This window comes from Gadus chalcogrammus, chromosome 15 (assembly GCF_026213295.1).
Source record: "Gadus chalcogrammus isolate NIFS_2021 chromosome 15, NIFS_Gcha_1.0, whole genome shotgun sequence".
Classification (NCBI taxonomy): Eukaryota; Metazoa; Chordata; class Actinopteri; order Gadiformes; family Gadidae; genus Gadus; species Gadus chalcogrammus.
The window spans coordinates 3,154,500-3,176,274 of record NC_079426.1 but is presented as its reverse complement, the minus strand read 5'-3'; the positions used below and the strand labels follow the sequence as shown (position 1 = coordinate 3,176,274).

The 21,775-nt window shown below is 39.5% G+C and overlaps 1 protein-coding gene across 1 annotated transcript in view; it reads left to right on the top strand.

The window, feature by feature from the left end:
- Positions 1-21,775, top strand: part of lmbrd1 (LMBR1 domain containing 1) — a 52,618-nt gene that overhangs the window by 7,378 nt on the left and 23,465 nt on the right. The window contains exons 4-7 of the mRNA XM_056608804.1: positions 7,507-7,598; positions 8,577-8,644; positions 10,964-11,052; positions 16,905-16,978. Of these exons, the coding sequence (XP_056464779.1) occupies positions 7,507-7,598; positions 8,577-8,644; positions 10,964-11,052; positions 16,905-16,978 (323 nt within the window). The remainder of the gene's footprint in view (positions 1-7,506; positions 7,599-8,576; positions 8,645-10,963; positions 11,053-16,904; positions 16,979-21,775) is intronic.

Sequence of the window (21,775 nt, the reverse complement as noted above, 5' to 3'; positions counted from 1 at the left end):
GACAATGAAGATCCACAAGGGCTTAAAATAGGAACCATTACTCTTTAATAAATCAAAGTTTCACCCTCTAGTTTGGCTGTGTATTTCGCTATCTTTGGAGAATGACATTTTAATCAATTTCTGGAATCAATTTCAGCCTCCATGGAAGGCACTCCGTTTTTATTTGCCAGTAGATGGAGACCAAGTTCCATGTGTATCCCTTCCGTGGTGTCCTTCCAACTCTTAAATGTAGACTATTTATTTTTAAGTAAGTATTAGACAGCCATGTCCATTTGTCTCTTTAGAAATAGAAGAACAACACATCTGATGTAGTGATTGTGAATGTCCTCTACTGCATATAGCTATTATATAATTTTGGAGACCTTTTCATTTATTGTCACAGTTGACAATCAAATTGTGGTTTTAAAAAAACACTCTTGATAAACTGCAGTGTTTAATCTCTGAAATAATGTGATGGCCATTCTTGGCTTAAATAAAGGGTCTATTGTCTCTGCCGGTTAGTAAATTATACCACAAAAACATAACCTCTCTTTTAATCTAATGTAGAGAGACGGCTTCTTAGAATGGACTGTTGTTTTTCGTTCTACTTAGACAAGGAATTAATCTTTGGCATAGAATTTCATAGCTTTCATTTGCATTGATTTCAAAAGCTTCTAAAAGACTAGACAGTAATTGACCAGAATATTTGATGTAATGCATTAAGCTTCATCTTCATTTCAAATCAAATGCCCAACTACTATTCTGAGCCACACATTTCAGTTATTAGTTCGAATTCGAAATGTATATTTAATCTATGCACAAACAACAACTGAAGACGTCATCATCGATAAACAAGTTTTCTATGACGTTTTTTTTTTCTCTGTTGGAAAATGAATGACCCGTCGAAGATGCATGCAACAAAATCTGCCCTGGCGTAAGCCTCTTACGCCTCTGTGACAGAATTCTGAGTCAAAAAGTAACATTACAGTTTTGACATTGGCTTTAATGCGAGGTCAGATGTCCGTATCGGTCCCTCCTACTTTCTTTGAGACTCGGCACAGATTTATCTGATCTTTGATGAACTCTTAATAGTTTGAATGAATGTGTAGCTTCAATGTCGTAGTTCCGTGTCCATTGCCCGAGTACTTCAAAGCAGTGGTGCATGAGACTCTGAGGCATCAGGGCAAAATACCCCTGAGGCCTTTAAATAAATCATTAGCTCCTTTTCTGCCTTTTTTCCCAAAACATCCCCATTTTATCTTGGCAAGCTACTTCAGCCTACCCTCTAATAAACAAAGTTTAACTATGTCAAAGCTGTATATTATTTCCTCTACTGGCACTGACTATGTTACTGGGAGGTACTAGCCTTGTTTGAGTTCAAGAGTATAGCAGAACACAATGATGGATTGTGCATTTATTGAAGGAAGCACAGCTATGTGATGGGCTGGAAGGATTTGAACTCTTTTCAGGGTCTCAGCAAAATAATAGTTTTCACGGGTCACAGTTGCTTGTGATAATATGTTCAATGGGCGACCTCAGATTAGATTTCGATAACCGGATCACAGTTACTTAATGCACTGGAAACATACACTTAACATTGGCAAACAAACCTTTTCTTATAAAACACTTTATTTTATTATTGCATCGTTTATATTCCATGGGCTGCTGTAACAAGTGAATTTCTCAGGTATGGGATGGAATAAAGTTCTTATCTATCTTATCTTTACACGTATGACTGTGCAGCAGCTTTTGAATATTTAATGTTATATTCTGATCAAAAACATTGCAAAAATATGCATGAATATAAAATGTAGGGTTTTTGTAAGATGCTGGCAAAATGACTAACAAACGATTTTCTGTATAAAATGGTTGTAATCATTTATGATTTGCTTGACGAGTACTCACAATGTTTTGAAATGCATAGAGGACAAATAAGGACACAGACCACAATTTAATTTGCAAGTACACATTAGCTAGAATGTTTAATCAAAAAGGACAGACGGACAGGAAACTTTCAATGAACACTAATTAAAACTACAGGCTACTGGCTCGGTTTATGAGACCATTTCCTTATAAATGTAGTTTCTTTGTCTAGTTTATTCCTATTTGCGGTGTAATTCTTGCACCGTGATCCACTTATTGGGTCATCGGTGTAGAAATTAAACAACTTTTTTTTTTAAGGCATACAGTATAATCCCACATCGTAGTGTTAATAATTAAACAGAATATTGAATGTAATGGTACGCTGTCTAAACGGTTAATGATACAAAAGACCAAACTTGTAAATGGTGGCGCCCAGACCGCCGGAACACTCACCTGATCCAGCCTCACCACTGGACCTACGCCCACTGACTCATGCACAACAGCAATGTCAGTTTTCCACACGTAGTGAAGCAATCAAAGTCTGTTGTTTGGCAACACTTTAAAGGTGATTGCTTACTTATCCGGTGCAGGAGTCAAATCTGTGCCATTTTGCTACACAGAGTCCATTGAGTTAGGGCTTGCGAGAAAGGTCTGTGGCATCTACTCTCAGTGTTGGTTTCAAAGGGCTAATTGTGACTATCAAACATTTCACATGAAACTGCACCTCATTTTCTGTATTGACCAGCCATATAGCATATAGCAACGCAATATAATATTCTACTTAGTATTAAGCATACCTCTACCTTTATGAAGCTTACGGGTTATTTTGTACACCAGTAATCACAGAGCACCATTTTAAGTAATATCATATATTCAGTGGGTTCTCTTGGCACTTTAGCTGTTGCTGGATAGGATATGCCAATGCTTTGAGGGGTAATTTGGTCTCCCTGTATAGTGTGCTGGCATAGAATGATGGTAAACGCTTGCAGCACTGCACCTTGACATCTATAAACTACCTCAAACTATCCAAGACAACCATTCATCACCCTGGGCAACCCCATATCCAACACAAACAAACAGGGATGTTTTCTTTTGTCAATTTATGTGTTCATGTTATGGTTGAACAACTGATTGCTGATAGGGTTGGGCCGTAGGCTTGTTTTAGAAATGAGTCGATCTCATTTTAGAGCTCTTTATGCCATACTTCTATGCAGAAATGTTATTTGCCACATGGCAATATGACTTGATGTGGCAGTAAAAATGCATACCCACCTTGTCATCTTATTTGAAAGGTGTAACAATAGTGTTGAATGTGCTTTGTGAAAATATAATATTTACAACATTACTCAAACTTAAGATAGGGAAAGGAAAAGGTGCCAAATCAATGAACTCAATAGAAATAAACCTAGGATCCTGACTAGTAAGTAGATTAAACAAAAGCCCATACTACACTAGAACACTGGACGACAACAACAGTACATATTGTGGCACATAACTCTCACTAGGGCTGCTTGATTATGGAAAAATCATAATCACGATTATTTTGGTTAATATTGAAATCCCGATTATTAAAACGATTATTTTTGAGTTTGAAAACATGATGTATTTATTCAGCATGTGTCTCCAAAAAACACTTGGTAACTGAGTACTTTGAAATTTTAACTTAAAAAAATACACAAAATGGTCAAAAAGAAATCAAAAATAATGTACAGTTATTTATCCAGCTGTTCTTTCTATAAAACATTTAATAAAAAAATTATTGAAAACTCGATTATATTCGTTTTGTGATCGTTTGACGCTAACATCGAAATCGAGATCAAAATTCGACTAATCGCCCAGCTATAACTCTAACCCAGAGTCTCTAACGGTAAAACATACGCGATGCTTAATGTAAAGGGTTCCCCAGACTTAAAGGGAGCACATAAAGGCCGGGACTATAAACATACACCCAAGGCTGGTTTACATAGTGGAGCTGTGTGGGACAGAAGTCTGGTTAAGTCCTTGGAGAGGTGAGGTGATGATAAGGGTCTAATCATGTATCTCGTTAGACCGGAATGTTACTGCTTTCCTGGGCATTCTTTTTACTGGCGACTATTCTGTTTGGTAGGCACTTCCAACTAATAGCAGGCCTTCATGTATATTGAGAAACGGGCAAATTTGTATTTTCAGCCAGTGTCTTTATTTAGTTTGTGTACTTAGTTTGGGGGGGGGGTTGCATTGTTTTAACACCTTATTTTGGGCAGTGTTCATGAAAACAAAGCCGATGTAGACGAGTTATTTTTAGATGTCCTGCCTAGTCCTTTTCTTTAATAAAAAAAACCATAAGCAACAGAGTAGATATAAATGAACACAGGAGCTCTCTGGACGGTTGAGGTATGATATTTAATTATTTAGTCCTCCCCTCTCTAACTGATGGATATATGTGCAAAACTTTTTATCCCTGGCGGGGCATTCTTCGTACTAGATACTTAGATAGTAATAGATGATACACAGTAATACAGTGCAACCTATTCCCCCCAGTGTGTTAATATTCATGGTGTTAGGATTAATATTACCCATTACTTTAAATCACGAGCATGTGCCATCAGCCCCTTACTCTGCAGGGTGTACTCACTGCTTCTGGAGTTTTCCGTAGCTCCTTTTTGGCTGGCGGTAAATGTAAATGTAACATGCATTCATTGAAATTAATACTCTGCCACAATCACAGCTGGCAGATTGCACGCTACCGTTAATTCGTTCCCAATATATTGTGCTGGTGGCCTCTGTGGATGCAATCTATTATGCAATGAGTTTTTTGCACTTACTCCTACATGCAAAAATGTGTGATGCCATGAACTCATCTATGAATGCATCTATGCAGTTAAAACACTGTAGTAATCAGACTTGCACTCTGGCAGCTAGTGGTTGGCTGATATGGTGCCAGTATCCAATCTAGACACTTTTTAATTAGCATTAATTTACAGATTAGAGAATGGGACATGCTATTTGTGGTTATTTTTAGTATTATTTCACTTATTATTCTCTCCAATCTGTTCAAGTATTTAAATGTTTTGAACGGCATTTCAAAGTATTGCACTGTCTAATCAAAAAAAGAATGGTATGCAAAAGGGCGCCAGTAATTTGAACTTGACTGTTAACATGTAAAACTCTTGTGTCCCAATAGTGCTTTGATGATCCCCCTTGAGGTTGTGCTCTGCCCTCCCTGCCTAGCCATCTCTGTGACTTGCTCTTCGGTTGGAGTTATTTCGGCATCTGCAGGCTCTCTTTACCGGCAGCTATTTCCTGCGGATAGAAAAGCCCCATGCTTGAAATAGCATCTCTTTATCTTCTGCCTCACCTACACTTCATGAATTACTAATACTTTACAGTGTCACCGTCCAAATGATGTTGCTTGTATAAAATCTCCAAACAAAAAAGTTACAACCTTAAGAATAGTCTGTTGTTTTTCTATCCATCTGTTGTTTGTTTTCAACCCAGTATTCTTTTTTTTTGTTGAATGTGGTGTTTTGGGATTCACTTGTTGCTTCACATTGCTTCCCCTTGAATAGTGATGTTGGAAAAGGGTATTTGACTGAGCTGCTGATCCCTCCCTAAAATCCCAAAACTGCAATATTCAAGTAGAATTAAGTGTTATTCATTTCCTACTTTCCATTATACCCAAGTTGTGCAATGAGTGGTACATCCCTACCCTAATTTGGACTTGGCAATGCCCATTCAAATCCAAATATAAAAATCAATACATTTTACATGATTGGAACGTGCCTTGATAGATGTAAAGGTCAGTGGTAGAATTTTCCCTCTGATCTGTCCTTTTTCCCAGACAAATGTGAGAAATCTGCTGAGAAAGAACCATTATACCGTTAAACCTTTTTCCTAAAAAAGGTTTATATGCCTTAAATATAAAGGCTAATTAAAACGAAGGCCTATAACCCCGTCCTCCCTTGCAATCGTCTCCTAATTCAGTGCAGAACGAGTTTCCGGCTTTTCATTCACATTCAACAGCCAGGAATCCCGTAATTACCGGCTACCATGAAATCGCATCGTTCTCTGTCTGCAGTCGCAACCCGATTGAGAAGGGTCTTCAGCAGCTGCTGAGAGAGGGTGATTATGTAATTCAAGCGGTAGGTGGCTGACTGCTCCTGGGTTGCAGGAAGGGGAAAAAAAGTGCAGGGACTTCTGAGTCCCCGTAATGAAGGTGGCTGGATGGCCCTGACGTGGGCGGGTAGCCGACGCCGTCGAGTTGATTGGAAGCCACTGAATAGACCCCCGAGAGTGGGGGGGGGGGACGTGGATGAGTTCTGGTCGGTTGAACACCCGATGGATCGCAGCCTACCGTGTGCGCTGTCCAAGTTTTAATAGCAGAGATGAGGAACCCCCGGCCAAAAGGGTAGAACATGTTCGTCAAAGTCGGCGTCAACGTGTTGATGAAGAACAGTTGCTCGTTTCGGTTTTAAAGACAAAAACTGTGAATCTTTATAGCTCAGCTAAATGACCGCACCATAACAACTAGAGGCCTGTTATTCAGATCCCTTCACTCAGTACATTGTTTGGGAACTTATTATATTAAAAAGGGCAATAGGTTCATACACTTTCATTTAATGCTATTGTTTTACATGAGGAGTAAGAAAAACGCTAGATATCTTGATTTTATTTTTGCTGCTGCACAGTTTGATTCACTAGCTACAATTATGATTACAATTAGGGCATTTAGCAGACGCTTTTATCCAAAGCAACATACATCGGTTAATAGCTACATCCCCTGTCTGACCCACTTGTGTTAAGTATTTTGCTCTTTATCGAGCAACTGTTCTGACAGTTTAAAAGAGGTTGGTACATGGGAGAAATAAGAGCTGGCTCGATTCAATTGAGCCCCGACAATGTAAGAACTATCTTGAATGCCGCATGTAGAAAACCCCAGAAAAGACTGAGTGGCCTGGAGAACATAATGCTTATCTGGGAGGTCTTGATGGAAAACTAAACATCTGGTACAATCCTTCCTGTCCTGGGAACCAGCACACTCCGATCTTGTTTTGATCTCAAATATTGCTCTATTATGCAGTGCCTTGTTTTTCAATTTCACCACTCTATTTTTTTTTTTTTGCGTGACATAGCTCTGTTGATCTTTCCGTCTGGTATTCACAAAGCCAACAAGGAACTGCAAATCACTCATGAATTGAATAGTGATTTTTTATTTATTTGTTATTTATTTTGAAAGGTTATCGCAAGTTAAGGGTAGGCAGCAAGTTGATGGTAGATAGATATCCACAGTCTCTCTCTCTCTCTATCTCTCTCTCGCTCTCGCTCTTGCTCTCTCGCACTCCTCTCTCTCTCTTCAATGAAGTTGTATTCTTTTCTTAGTCTAGTTAAGAGAGTATAATCTTAATTCATTCACTCAGTATTTTAAATCTCATTTGACGATAATTGTAATAATTATAAATCATGTTAAACTGACCGGTGCAAAGTAAAGCTGGTTTAGCCTCTGAAAGGATGCAATTTGGACTACTTTAGGATTGGATTGGAAAAATTTATTTAAAATTGTCAGTTAATTTCAACATCGTTTGTTGCTGTTTTATTGCTTAAAAAAAGGTGCATTTTTGTGGATCAAACCGAATAAAGTCAAAGGGATGAGAAAGGTAATTGTCATAATGTCTTTCTCTCCAACAGCCCTCTATTCCATCATACTCTTCTGTGTCTTCCTGTGGATCCCTTTTGTCTATTTCTACTATGAAGAGAAGGACGATCAGACCAAATGCTCGGTGAGAACCTCCTCTCTCCCTTTTTAATGAGCGCAATTTAATACTGCTTGTAAAACACACTCAAAACCCTGGTACGTCCGAACCTCCACTGACATTCATTATGCTGAGCTTTGGCCAAAATCCAAGCAATTGCAATGGTTACAATGCTGATATTCATGATGGTATAATGTGACGAACTCAACCTATTCAAATGGGACTCATGCAAGCCATACAAGCTAAGAGCATTTGAAATAAATGGAATCAGGGTTTCTATCTATGTGGTACAACAGCGAGAAAAATACAATGGTTTGAGGTCAATAAAAAGTGGTTGATTGCATAAACAGCTATTTGAAGAGCAAGATATTCGCCTAAATAATTGGTGTAATTTAAAGCAACAATCATTGTTTACATTGGCTGAAGTCACAGATTATATGATATACAATTGTATTTAATATATTCTTAACAACATGCATAAGAAATAACCAACTCATTTAGTTGTGTTTTTTTGTGTATTGTGTATACACAATACACAAAAAAACACACATATACAAATAACAAAAACAAACAAACAAATAACAATAAACAAATAACAACAAATAAATGCAAATACATTTGCATTTATTTGTTCCAGTCCTATTATTGTATAATTCTTGTTTATAAATGCAGTTATGTTATGCCATTATTGATTGCAGTAGCGGTTCGGCAATTTAATGATTTATTCATGTCATCATTTCTGATGGATAATTTAGTCAAATGGCCCAATAATTTCAAGTTTTAACTTATACTCACTGTCACTGACTGTCAGCTATCAAAAAACGAGGCAGGCATTTGGTAAACTCTGCACTGTGAATTTACTTGTATGTGTATCCTCACACACCACCCGCGAAAACTCCAGATTGTATTGAACCACGATTGCTCTGTCTCTCTAAGTCCAACTCTTAACTTTAGTTAAAGTGTGGTGTGGGTGTCATCAGCTTCTTTCTTCTCCTCTCATTACAGCAAGTGGGGAACGCTCTGAAGTACACCGTTGGATTTGTCATTGTGTGTGTTGTGCTGCTGTTAATTGGGTAAGTCAAAGTCGTATGAAAAGTTCCTATGAATGTAAAACAGGGTTTGAAAGAGATGAGACCATGGCAAAATGCACTTTGTAGGGCCATCTATCTAACTGGGTCTGATAGTTTGTATGCACAATATGTTGGACGTTCTGCATCACTTCTTTCTAGTGGTATAATATTGCAGATAAAAGTCAAGTTGAACAAATAAGATAATGAATGGAGGAAAAGTTGTGTGTCAGTGGGTTGGCCCTGCCCCAGTCAACATTGTTTTTATAACCTTTTGTGTTCAACACCACCTGCAAAACAGGAACCTAAAACCGTTACAGAATTGGCAGCAACAGCCTCAATTTAAAGTTCTACAATCAAATGTGATCTCTCAAGCATTAAACAGTGCAGTAGCAGCCTTTGAGGGAGCGATTTCTGGCCCTTGTTGTTTCAGTTTTTCTAATTGCACACACCCGTACCTTTACGCCATTTGGAAACGTAGTACTTTTAAAGACTTTTTAGGGAATGGGGGTACATTTTGGAAAAGCTGGATCCATTGTAGCTTATTCAGGGCTATTGTTGCTGTGTAGTCACTCGATTTTAAACAACATGATAGCTTTCCTCTTGGATTGCTCCTCTGATACCTGGGAGACATAAGAACAGGGTTTGCTGACTGCTCACTCGATTGGTTCTCGTGTGGCCGTACAAAGCTTTTGATTGCAGCCTGTTGGCCGTCAAGGGTTTAAACTTTTAAAAGCCCCACTTTGCTCTCTTCATCCACAAGGTTTTTTACGTCTATTATTTATTTATTTAGAGAAATAAACCACTCATTTCAAAATGCATTGGTGATTATAGAACCTCATGTTGAAGTACGCAATATGTGGGTGGTTATATTCATAATAATGCATGAAAACAAGGTCTGTTTACCCAATTATCCCAGAGTGCTGCCAGCCAGAAAGTCAAATACAGGTAGGTCTTGCCAATCGAAGAACAATCCTACTTGTAAATTGGAAGTAATAATACATTTATACAAACGCCATCAACAGCCAATAATATCATCCTGCCCATTCTATGCAACACACACCGACTTCGAGACTAACCAAAGTTTAAGAGTTTAACCAAAGCTGTTTACAGTTCAAAACATACACATTTATGGGTAGTGATGCGGCACACGATCAGGGAGACATTCAAAATTCTTTATGAAACATTTGCAAACGAAACGGCTGATCCTAATATGGGGAACATTAAAAGAAAAAACATGAATCCGGAAAAATCCAGTCGACTAAATCAACAAGTAATCCTTAAATAAGCAAGAAAAACTTTGGTATGAAATAATCAAATGACAACAATTGCTTCCTGCTAGAATTATTAGGTGTTGTGTAAGATCTTCATAAAGTATATATTTTTTTATGTTCTTGAAGGGCATATGATAACCTATAAATGATGGGTTTTCGGCATGCACAAGGCAAGGCAAATTTTCCAGGATAAATCGAATGCAATATTTTGGCGAATGTCTTTCAGAAAATGAATAATGGCAATGATTATACATCCTCAACAGAGATGCCGCGAGAATACGAATCCAGGTGCTTAATTTTTCACGACGCTCTCGTGGCAAATCCGATAAAGTAAACAAAGAACAGCTATTTCATCACTAAACACCATCTTCAATTTGAAAGCTACTGTGTGGTTTCACAAAGGATGTTATTCAAGAAGCGGGGAGATTCATGTAATAGGCACTTCCTCTCTCATTGGTTACCAATCCGAACACGGTTCCGAGAAGTTGTTTCCCAGTCCACTTTTTGGAACAGCTAGCTTGAAATAGCAGTGCACATCCGGACTCTTCCATCATCAACAGCAGTCTCCTCTGTCCCTTCTGCAGTCTCCCCTCTGTCACTGTATCTTGTTCTGCTGAGGGAAGGTTGAGGATCTTCCCAACAGCATTGCTTCTGGCACCACATGAAACACATGAATGCAGATTTACATAGCACGTGCAGACCAACTTTAAATAATATTAATTATAATTGCAAATGTATAATGAACCATTCGCTGGAAATCAGTGTACAAACACACCACCTTGTTTGCATACGTGCTCCAACTCTGTAAGCATTGAAAAGCTTTGAGTTACTTATTGGGAGTCGGTTTAACCACAAGCTGAATTATTAACATACATGTTATAATTCAACTCTCAATACTTGCATATCCTGACTTTCCCGAAAATAAAATCATTAGTAATTGTAATCTGATTATACCGTTAATTTCTGGGATACATGCTCTTAGTACCTCAATACAACCTGTTTTGTGCTGCGCTTTTGGTCCGGTAATGAGACCCATGCTTCCTCTCTACAGAGCCTTTGTTCCCCTGGACCCCCCTCCCAGTACCAACTCAACCCAGTGGGAAAAGGTGCAGTACCTGTTTGAGGAGCTGGGGAGCAGCCGTAAGTACAGCCCTTCGTAGTACCGTGTGTCCTGTATGACGGGTATTTGTGTTGTTTCGGAAGCAGGGGACCCTTCACGAATTCCTCTGTTGAAATCATAATTGATCGGTTGTGTGTCAAGGTTTAGTCCCTCATTGAACACAGTCCTGAGTGGACCAGGCGGGTATAAATAGTGCACGGTGCCGAGGACTGCATCTCAGGCTATCCCTTTGCAGCGAGCCCGAAAGAACGGAGAGTATCCCTTTGGCCTTTTACGAAGCCGGAAAGGTCAAATCCTGCGTATTATTGAAACGTTTGCACATTTTAGATGTCATTTTAGGACCCGTTAGAATCCACACTTTGCTCGACATGTATAATAAGTCGCAGGATCTCTGCGTAAGCATTTCTGGTCGCTCGTGTTCGTGTTTTGTAGCTGCAGACGCGTGGGCCTTTCCAATCCTCCCGGCTTTAGGCCATCCGAGGCTATGGGAGGAAGTGGACACATCTGCCACTTCACACCGTGTAGTTAGACAGCGTCGGGGCCCCTCCCAGCCATCCTCTTTTAGCACAGTGGAAATTGCAGGGCTGCCAAGGAGAAAAAGTGAAGATCTTTCTAATTCTCCATCCCTTCCTTCTCCATGTGGAAAGCTAATTGAGCAAAGAAAATACACTCACACTAAGGACGCGTCCTGACCTTTTGTGTTGTTTAAATAGTTCTCCGCTGTTTTAAATTGGCTGACCATTAGATTTGTCTTTATAGTCCGGTCATGCCGGAGTGAACTCTAAGTAACTCGAGACAATTCAACTCTAGCGTCAAGTTATCGTTAACAAGAACATTTAATTATGTATCATTGCAGTTCTCTCTTTAAGTAATTTTAAACATTCAACTTACATTTTAATATCCGTGAAGAAGGAACTTTATAATCAGATAAAAATCGAATCCAGACCCTACCTCTTTCCTACTAAACGCAGAGTTTTAAGGCTGTTAATGTTCTTATTATAGCCTTTCCACCGGATCAAATGGGCTTTGTGTGCATTTCTATAATTTATTTGAGAAGAGAACAACTTTGTTGTTAAAAAAAATTCAACAACAAAGTTTGTTTTCCCTTCCTACAACAGTTCAATGGACAGGCTTCTCAGCTATTTTTGAATACAGCAAAATATATCCGGTGGCCAAGCATTCAGCGTTTGAACATGCACTTTGCTATAAGGTAAAAGCCAGCACATTTGTTGTATATAAATAAAGAAGTGAGCGTATAAACAAGAACCCATCCATCCATTCTAAAATACACACAGCGTTTACCTTGAGCAGCTAATTTGCTGATGGGACAGAAGGTGGTGGCCAAGTGTTGTTGAATGCGCATGAAAAAGAAAAGCAGAAAATGAAGAATCAACTGAACTCGGCTATATGTTTCAACTGTATGGCTTTCTCGCTTTCCTTTCCAAAAATATGCTGCTCTTAAATTGATGCAATGTTATTGTAATATTGCGGACCAAAATAGGTACCATCAATGTTTGCTTACTTTGTTCAGATTCTAATCTATCGATTCTATGAGAAATAATCAAATGTATTGATTTACCTGTAAAGCTCTTATAGCTATGGTCAAAATGACTATGTTAATAAATATGAATCAACTTAACAACTGAAAAATTAAGTGAACGAAACAATTTAACGTTGGCAGACCCTGGCTCGGACGCAGTTCTGTTATTGTTCTCATCATGACAAAAGCCTGGTTGATTGAATAGGTTATTATGTTGTTATTATTATAAAAGCTCTTGCTGAAGAATTCCTTATCAATTGACATTGCTAATTCTGTTTTGTAGAGGGACCAGTGAAGAGACCATTACAATATTCCCTCGTACTTTAACATAAAAGCTGGACTACTAATTGGGTTACTGACGTCTCTGGCAGCACATCTTAGTTAAAAGAACACTGCCGTAGTCTCCAACTCAATTTGAATGCAAAGGATAAGTCCAGCATTATACATTCTATTTTTCATTTGATTATTTGCCTTCTAAATTAGAGATTGCATTTCTGTTTGTTGTATACGTTTAGCCTGCTATACATCTATATTGATTGAACCAAGATGTATATAGTTATTCTATAGTAGAAGCACAGTAAGCATATTTCTACCACTGAAATAGACCAAACAAGAAGAGAGTGACTCACCCTCAAGCAACTAAGCCTACATGGGAGAAAGGGGTCAGAATTCCCCAGTAATCCAATGATAGCCTTTGGTTATTCTCTGACTTCCAGTGAAGGAACCAATGTCCTTAAAGAGGACTTAAAATGGATGCCGTCTCCATATCCCTCATCCAAAACTCCAGGGACTCCAATGATACGCAAGACAATTTCAATGGACATGAGCAATTTATTCTTGCTACGCAGTTTTGACCTGTTAAAAGAAAACGTGTTACCAAGGTGACAACAATTTTGTTTAGCTATTTTCCCTCACAGCCATCTATTCAGCTTATTAAAACATTTCAACAATGGGTATTACTGCTGAGTAAAACTCTCAGCAGCTGTTTTATGTAATTGTCTACTTCTAGAATTGTAGCAGCTGTTGCAGCAATAGTTTTCATTAATTTTCCAAAGTTTAAACACACACAATGTCCTCAAATGCACCCTTGGCCAGAGTCTGCTTTCTCTAAAAGAGAAGCCTACTTGGCATTCAGCAAAAGGCTGCACCACAACCAAGGCAACACAGGAACTGTAGAATTGTAAAAATGACAGTAGATGGGCCAGGCAGATAGCAGAAAATAAATATTTTAGTTCATGTTTTTATATGTGCTATCTGGGTTATGGCTTGTCATTTTGACATGTTGGTGCGATATTCTGTTTTTCCCAATAAGTCACGTGACACGGTTAAAAATAAATTACGATTACAGATCTCTGTCCCTTGCTCCTTTAGTTCCCTTGCTTGTTGCATTGTAGCTGGGGGAGATGGGAGACCATTTGATTGAAATCCTTTTGCACATGTTCCATATCTGACTTTTTCTCTGCATATGAACATATTCAAGTGTGTGCACTATACACACACGTCAAAGGGTTTGGAATATTAGCAATTAAAAATAATTGACAATCATTTGTCTCCCTGGTTGCATGATGGTACTTGGAAAGCGAAAAGCTGAGTTCTAGCGCTAGAGTACCTTGTTAATAAACACTCCCTGCATAAGTCTCCGGCATGTATACAGGCCCAGAGGGCTTTAATTCAACCAAGATAAGAACCCCCCCCCAACAATCCATCGCTGATGAAAACGCGACTGTGCCGATGTGGCCCCCGCCGATAAAAGACAGTATTTCAATGTCTTCTTATCCCCAAAGAATCTGCACCAGACACCAACAACATTCAGAAAAAACGCCGTCCCACCTCGTTTCATTTTTTTTGCCGCTGCCTCCATGGGCAAAATGCTAGTCTATGTCCGAACATGAAGCCATTGTTGCCTTTTACCACAACCAACAAGGCAAGTAAGTTCATGCAAAAAAACAACAAAAAAACGTTCCACAAAACATTGGAAACATCTTTTCAAATGTTAATCTCCACAGCTGCTGCCAAATCTCAGCCTTTTCATTCATGCCACAAACACAATGAAGCTTGGGTATATAATTAAGCTTAATATTCCCACACTTTTGTCTTGCCTCTTTTAAATGTGGTTTAACAACTCATTCATGGCTAAGACTGTTTATGTTTCTAATGATTTGTAACCACAGAAAGCCCCCATGAGGACCTTTCTGGAGCAGCTAGGGTTCCTGGATCAAACACATAATTGCTATGCACTCCAATGTTTCTGGTGCACTGACTCTGACGGTTCATGAATTAGTTTTGGGGAGAAAAGGGAGAGACATTTGAAAACCTGACTTGCTCCCAAAGTATTTGGAACATCTTGAGGCTGCGTTATAGATGCATCAGTAGACTCTACGCTAGGCACATCGCCACTATTTCGTATGAAAGCATTGCCAGTATTTCACATAACTCAGTGGGGGTGACATTGACCCTGTGTTATAAAAGTGGTATGAAAGGAAAATCTTGAAACTTTGTTAAGAAAAGCCGTCAATAAGGCAGCTGGTATATATGCTTTTCAGATAAACGGGGTTACATAATGTTAGATCAATGGGTTCAAGATGCACTTTTATTGCATTTTTATTTATTTTATAAGGGAAGGATTTACAAATGTTTAAAGTAGCCCTGTTGCTTAATGGTTCTTGATCTCTTTTATTTTCAGTTTGTCAGTTTCGTCTCCAAAATTATTAAACGTTATTTTGAGAAACATGGTCAGTGGTTCAGAGATGATGGCTAGTAGAAGAGCACTTATTTTTGTAGATTTTTTATTGTGAATATAGAGTTTTGTAGAGAACTGTTCTGTACGATAGGATATTCACAGAACATCTTCCTCTGCTGCCACATCAATGAAGTGAGTACAAAGGTAGAGCAGATAATGACGTGTCGCTTTCTCACTGTTTCAGAAGTACCTGAAAATATCGATCTTGTTTCTTTAAGTGCGTATTTAACAAAAAAAAAAAGAGGAAGAAAAAAAACATTCACGCCGACGTCGACAGAATCAATCAGAGCGGCCGTACGGCGCATCGTTCGCACGGCAACATCAAAAAGCTCAGAAAGTCCAAAATTACTGAAGGGTGGCTTTTAAGGGAGAGGCGTGTGGCTCCCAGTCGGCGCGCACTGACAGGTGGGACGCTGACGGGGGAGAGAGCTGCCCGATGTCTCTTCATCAATCCCGCTCTTCTGGCTCCTGTTTTGACAGCTGGTGTGACACCCACGGTGGCCCCCGTCTGATGGGTGGTCCCCTTGCTATCTCAATCAAAGGTGACACGCATCAAGTCAAACTACAGTGAGGAAAGACACTGGGCGGTTTTAATACGCTGTCTCTTAATAGCGGGGGGGCGTGGAGCCCGTGCTGCACCAATGTGGCCTCGGCGCTGTGAATTGTGTCTCAGAATCTCCTGAGATTAGTGTTGTGTGCTTTGGTTTTATACTTGGGGAAACTCTGGATTTTTTATTGAAACTGAGAAATATTATGTTTTTTCTTTTCTTCTATTGAATCATGCAACGCTTGGACTTGCGAGTCCAGGTCCCATGTGTAATCATTATAATCTTCCACCATTGCAGCATCAGATACAATCCCAGAACGGAACAACCTTGTTGTTTCCACTCCATAAAAATAGCGAAACTACTGTCAAGGGCCGTAATTACAGTCCCATTCAGATTGCTGTTGAAAGTGCTTTTTTCATTACTATATTCTGTGAAAGAAGTTGACAATTGCTGGTAGCAAAAGAGCCCCCTGAAACGAAGTATAACCACAGGCCTTAATAAGATGAGGTAGGCTGTATAATGGATGTATGAATGACACTCTATTAAGAATACAATTACCGGTATGTGATTTGACTTAATTCCTATAGCGAAACAATTAGCCAGTGTGTAACCTTGGGGCATGGAGAGCTTTTACCGCACCAAGTTTTTGTTGTTTCGTATCACCCTATAGGTCCCGCTATTATTATTTATACCGGGACATAAAGTAAAGGGTTTGCTATATTTATTCTATTAGCAAATTACAAATGGCACCCTTCTTAATGGAGGGTGTCTGCTTGCTGTTTAAAAAACCTAAAAGTTTGTCTGGGTCAACTAGAAGGTTTAGTGGCTGGTAATTCATGACTGGTCATGCCAGAGGACCCACTAATGTCCATAGCACAGGGAAAACACCCCAGTACAGTGCACACATTAAAAATGACAAAAGGCTGTTAACCTCTGGCACACTTGGGTACCTTTGGGCACTGGTGTCCCTTTGTCAGTTGTCAGCGTGGATTCTCTAATGGCCAGTCTCTAACGCCCTCTCGCTCTCCCTCTCTCCACCTGCAGATGGCCTGCCTGCATTGTCTTTCTCCATCAGTTCCTTGACCTTGATCGGTATGCTGGCGGTGATCACTTACACGGTAAGTGGGGACAGTCTACAGGTGTTTGTCTGTGTTGTTGGCGTGCTTGGGTGGGCTAAATCCGTACACGAACCAGGGCTTGTCATCCGAGGGGAGGACGCCCCCCCCCCAAACAAATGTGACGGCAGCCCAGTTAGTTAGTGGGACACGGTCTCCTTTCGGCTGCAGCTGCCTGTTTACCTGCAAAAAAACGTGCCGGACTGGGAACGCATGGTTTCGGAGAAATGGTTTACAAAACGGCGCCCCTTTGCCTTTCTTTATTCCCGTAAGATTTTCCTTACTAGTCCTGTAGACGTTGTTGACATTGTCTCAGTTGTTTAACAGCCCTTTAACAAGGACTCCTCTTAAAGGGTACTTGAGGGAACCAGTATGTTGCTTTGTTTGTGCAGGCGCTTACAGCTGTTTGTTCATTACCTCTCTTCGTATGCTATCGTGTTTGGTTATAAGAGATGGAGTTGAGTCTCTGCATTAGCAACACCTCCAGACTTAAAGACTCTGGAAGTCCATGCATCCGACGGGTGAGACTGCACTGTTGTGAGTGGGGGGGTTTTGATTGATATATGTGAGCCTTTGGCACTCCCACTTATCTGCTGTGGTTTTATATACATCTATCTCAATGTCTATTAATACGTATTTAGATTCCTGCAGTATTCTGCACTTCCCTCATGCTTCACCAGGATAAATATAGACGTTGGTGAACGTCTTAATAATATACAGTCTATTTTTCATGAGCATGAACGCGGCATCTCGGCGGGGAACCAGCGCATACTGCCTGTGGCTTTAGTACACAATCGCACAGGAACACTGACTACCGGGGAATAGTAGGGAAGCGAAATGGCAACACATGTTTTTAAAGGCGCCAGTGATTGGAGGTGCTGACAGCTGACCTTGATTTGGCCAGTTTCCTCTCAGATCAAAGGAGTGCTCTCTAAAAAATTGTTCCATTGAATCTTATTGTTTTTTTAATAGAAAAAGTTTTGGGTTGTCGGTTGTAGCAGCACTCCCCCCTTCAGGACCGACACCTTCCCCCTGTTCCATGACTGTTGATAACCGTTTCCTATAGAGCGCATAATTAGAAGTACAGTGAATGTAAATGTGCTCAGATTTGCGTAAAACCCCATGTTGTTATGGGCATGGCGAGTGCCCTGTGGAAATCAAAACTCCTGGGGTGCTTTTCGATCTGCTTTGTTTTGATAGTCAATCAAAGAACTATGGCAGCAGCTGGGATCTCTCTCTCTCTCTCTCTCTCTCTCTCTCTCTCTCTCTCTCTCTCTCTCTCTCTCTCTCTCTCTCTCTCTCTCTCTCTCTCTCTCTCTCTCTCTCTCTCTCTCTCTCTCTCTCTCTCTCTCTCTCTCCCCCCCCACCTGGCTCTCTCTCTCTCTCTCTCTCTTCTCCCCCCCCCCCCCACCACTCTCGATTTCTCTTTCGCCGTCTCACTCTCTCTCTTTCGCACAACAAACACAATGTCCTTTTGTCAATTAATGAAAAACCTTTTATCCACTTTTATACGTCGTCCTTTCTGCCCCATCAAAACACAGGCGAATCCCCTCCATGCTAGAACTGTATCGGGTGATTTATCATGTATTGCTATCGGTTGCTATGATGCATGATTAGCCTAATGGAAGTGGGGGGGGTTCCCAGGTCTCTTTGGTTAATTTATCACTGCTTTCTGAGGGTGCAGAACCACTTACGCTTAATTCAACAACTCTGAGATGTAAACTTCACATGTCATTCCACCTTCCACCTTAAGAAAATGTAAAAGCAACACATGTCCTAGCACTCGCTTTTTTTCTCCAGTGCCATGGTATACATAAAATATAAATGGTTGCCCAGTGCCAATACATCTATATTTATTATATTAATATCATGTATAACCTACATGCATATAAAACCTCAACGTTCAACATCAATGTAATATATTGACATGCATGTCCATATGCGCAACAAATGCTCAGATGTATATTTGGCAGTCACCCGTTTACATTATATCCATCTCAGTTTGTGTGAGCAGCTGCTCCGCAGCACTCAGAAGGCCTCCCCTCACCGATGAAATGCCCGGCCGTAATCTCCTACAGGGTTATGGTTAGGTGCCTTCATCGATTTTATTTCCCTCACCACTACGGGGCAGCGTATACGTACGTACGTACGTACGTACGTACCACAGCAAGCCCGTAAATAAACGGACGGCGAAGCCAACAGAGTGTGCTGCTGTTCTAATGGCGTTCCACTCGACCTGCCCCGAGCTGTGGTTCTGAATGCTATAGTCTGGTACCCTTTTTAAATTCATTTGTTTGCTGATTGTTTCATGTCATTTAAAGTTAAAAGTTAATAGAAATACGGCTTGTATAATAATACCAATACCTGCAATAAAACCACTAATATAATTAATATCAATAATACTATGACTAATAAGAATACTATTATCAATAATAATAACACTAATTATAATTATATGATCAATAATTATTGTATTAATTATACTATTATCAATACTAATAATGAACTATTAGTATTCATATTATTGTTTTCGTTTTATACCTAATATTCCATAGTGGTACTGTCTCATTTTTACCATTTAAAATTCTATCATCTTCACTCTGCAATTAAGTGTGGGAACAATGAAAGCACTGCAATTACTGAACCTTTTAATGCCTTGCCCACTATAATGGGGCTCATCCTTAACTTTAGGGCAGGGGGGTACACCTCCAACCAACCTTGTTAAAAGCAATCGTTAGTCAAAGTAAATGCACAGCCACTGGCCACACTCTACGTTCCCGTTCCTCGTCCCATTCTCTCCCCAATCAATACTTGGAAACAAACACATCTATTTCCCGTCCCAGCTGTTTAGAATCATTGCCTCAGAGTAGGAGTGAGGAGATTTAAAATTTGGCAAACTATAACAAACTAACATATAAGTGTATGAAATGATCAAATATCTAAGCATTCAAGGCACGTGGAACGGGCTTTGAGCAAAGGCCCAGTGTTGGTTGTCTAATTAGTGTTTTGGATTTTGCTGTTTCGAATGTTTGCTTCATTGGCGTGGTCAAGTAACCCATAGTTCACACTGTTTTCTTGAAAATATTTATATCTTCTTAGTAAAAAGTGTTGCTAAATACTTACTTTTCACCTTTAGTTCGCCTTTAGTATGTTGAATTTTCTATGAGCCGCAGGAGTGGTGAAACAGGGTTGTATATTTCAAAATACCACAAATAAGTTGCTCCGTAGTATAAGCCACATCTTATTTTGCATCTTTGCACTCAACCCAAATACTTACATGTACACCCAACGCTGGCGTAGCGAAGATTTCATAAATGGTTCAATGTTCCCTGGGGCTGCGGTCAACTGATGGTTGAGTAAGCGTCCGTGGCATACAGGCTTCAGTAAAATCAGAGTTTTTTGCAGATTCAGAGAATAAGGCAATTTTTTTTTGCAAGCAATTAATTTATAGCCTTTCAATTCTCCTTCATGAACTGAGAGCTTGTTATGGAAAACACTCGTCCTTGTTTTTTAGTCGGTTTCGACTGTTTATTTCTTTACAAGTTTATTTTTTTACTTGCAAACCTCTTTTATATAAGTAAGCATATCGTGACGGCATTAGGAACTTTATGTTTTATCACTTCAACACAAATCACTGAACTAGGTGCAGATTTTATTCTTTGAGGTTTGCAAACCGACCTACGCACCGCACCGGAAAATTATCCGCAGCGACATTTTGGGTTCTTAAAATCAGGATGCAAGCCGCTGCATTATTTCCCCAAAATATGGTAATCCGAACATATAATTGGGTTGGTAATTTGTTTTCTCTGTGTTTCTTTGTGTTCGGTTGTAGATTGGCAGAGTGACCAAGATAATCACATCCGTACAACAGTTCTACATGAACAATAGTTAACCGTGATAAGCAAAAACAGATCGCAATTTGTTTGTGTAATTATTTATTGATGTGGCTCCGCCAACACAAATACTTCCACTACTGTGACTGGACCGTTGCCAAGCAACACATAAACAATTTCTTGCACACAAGCTTTGTATTTGGTCAAGGTCTACATGTTACCGGGGGCAAGCTACTTTGGACCATGTACATCATGTTTCCATTTATTGCACAGCGTGTGAAATCATAGGCTGTCTACCATTGCTTTGGTGGCATGTGTATTTCTGATGAGTGAACAGTTTTAGATTTTTAATGTAGGCTAATTAACGGTTATTAGGAACACCTGTAAAGTAAAGGCGAGTGATGCATGAATAAAAGTCCCAGTTCTTTTATACTGTGTCAGCACTCATGGAATGCCCCCAGAACCCCCCCCCAGACAATTGAACTGTCATCTGAAAATGGTGTTGCTATAACTATGGCAACCACTCCAGCCACTAGAGGTTGCTAATGAGTAAACTACCATAGTGCAGGTTTAAAACCACATTATGTGGGACAACGGCTAGGGGGCAGAGGAAAGCTACTACAACAATTACGTTTCTAGACCGGTACACACAAGTTTTAATAAAAAGAGAGGGAAAAATATTGTAGGTATTCATTATCAACTTTATTCACACCATATTTGTGTTAACTTCTTTCTGCTTATTATATTTGCTGTGTAATCTGAATGCGAGAATTGTATATATATACTATATATATATTATTTATATTTTAACCCAATCAATGTTTGCATTGTCTGCATTAATATATTGAATCAAACCAGTAAAATGCCCTTGCAAAAAATTTCCCTTAAAATATATATTACTACTTGTATACCTTCATGCTTAGCTCGGTGTATCTCTCATCTCATTACAAGCACACCAAAAAGCATG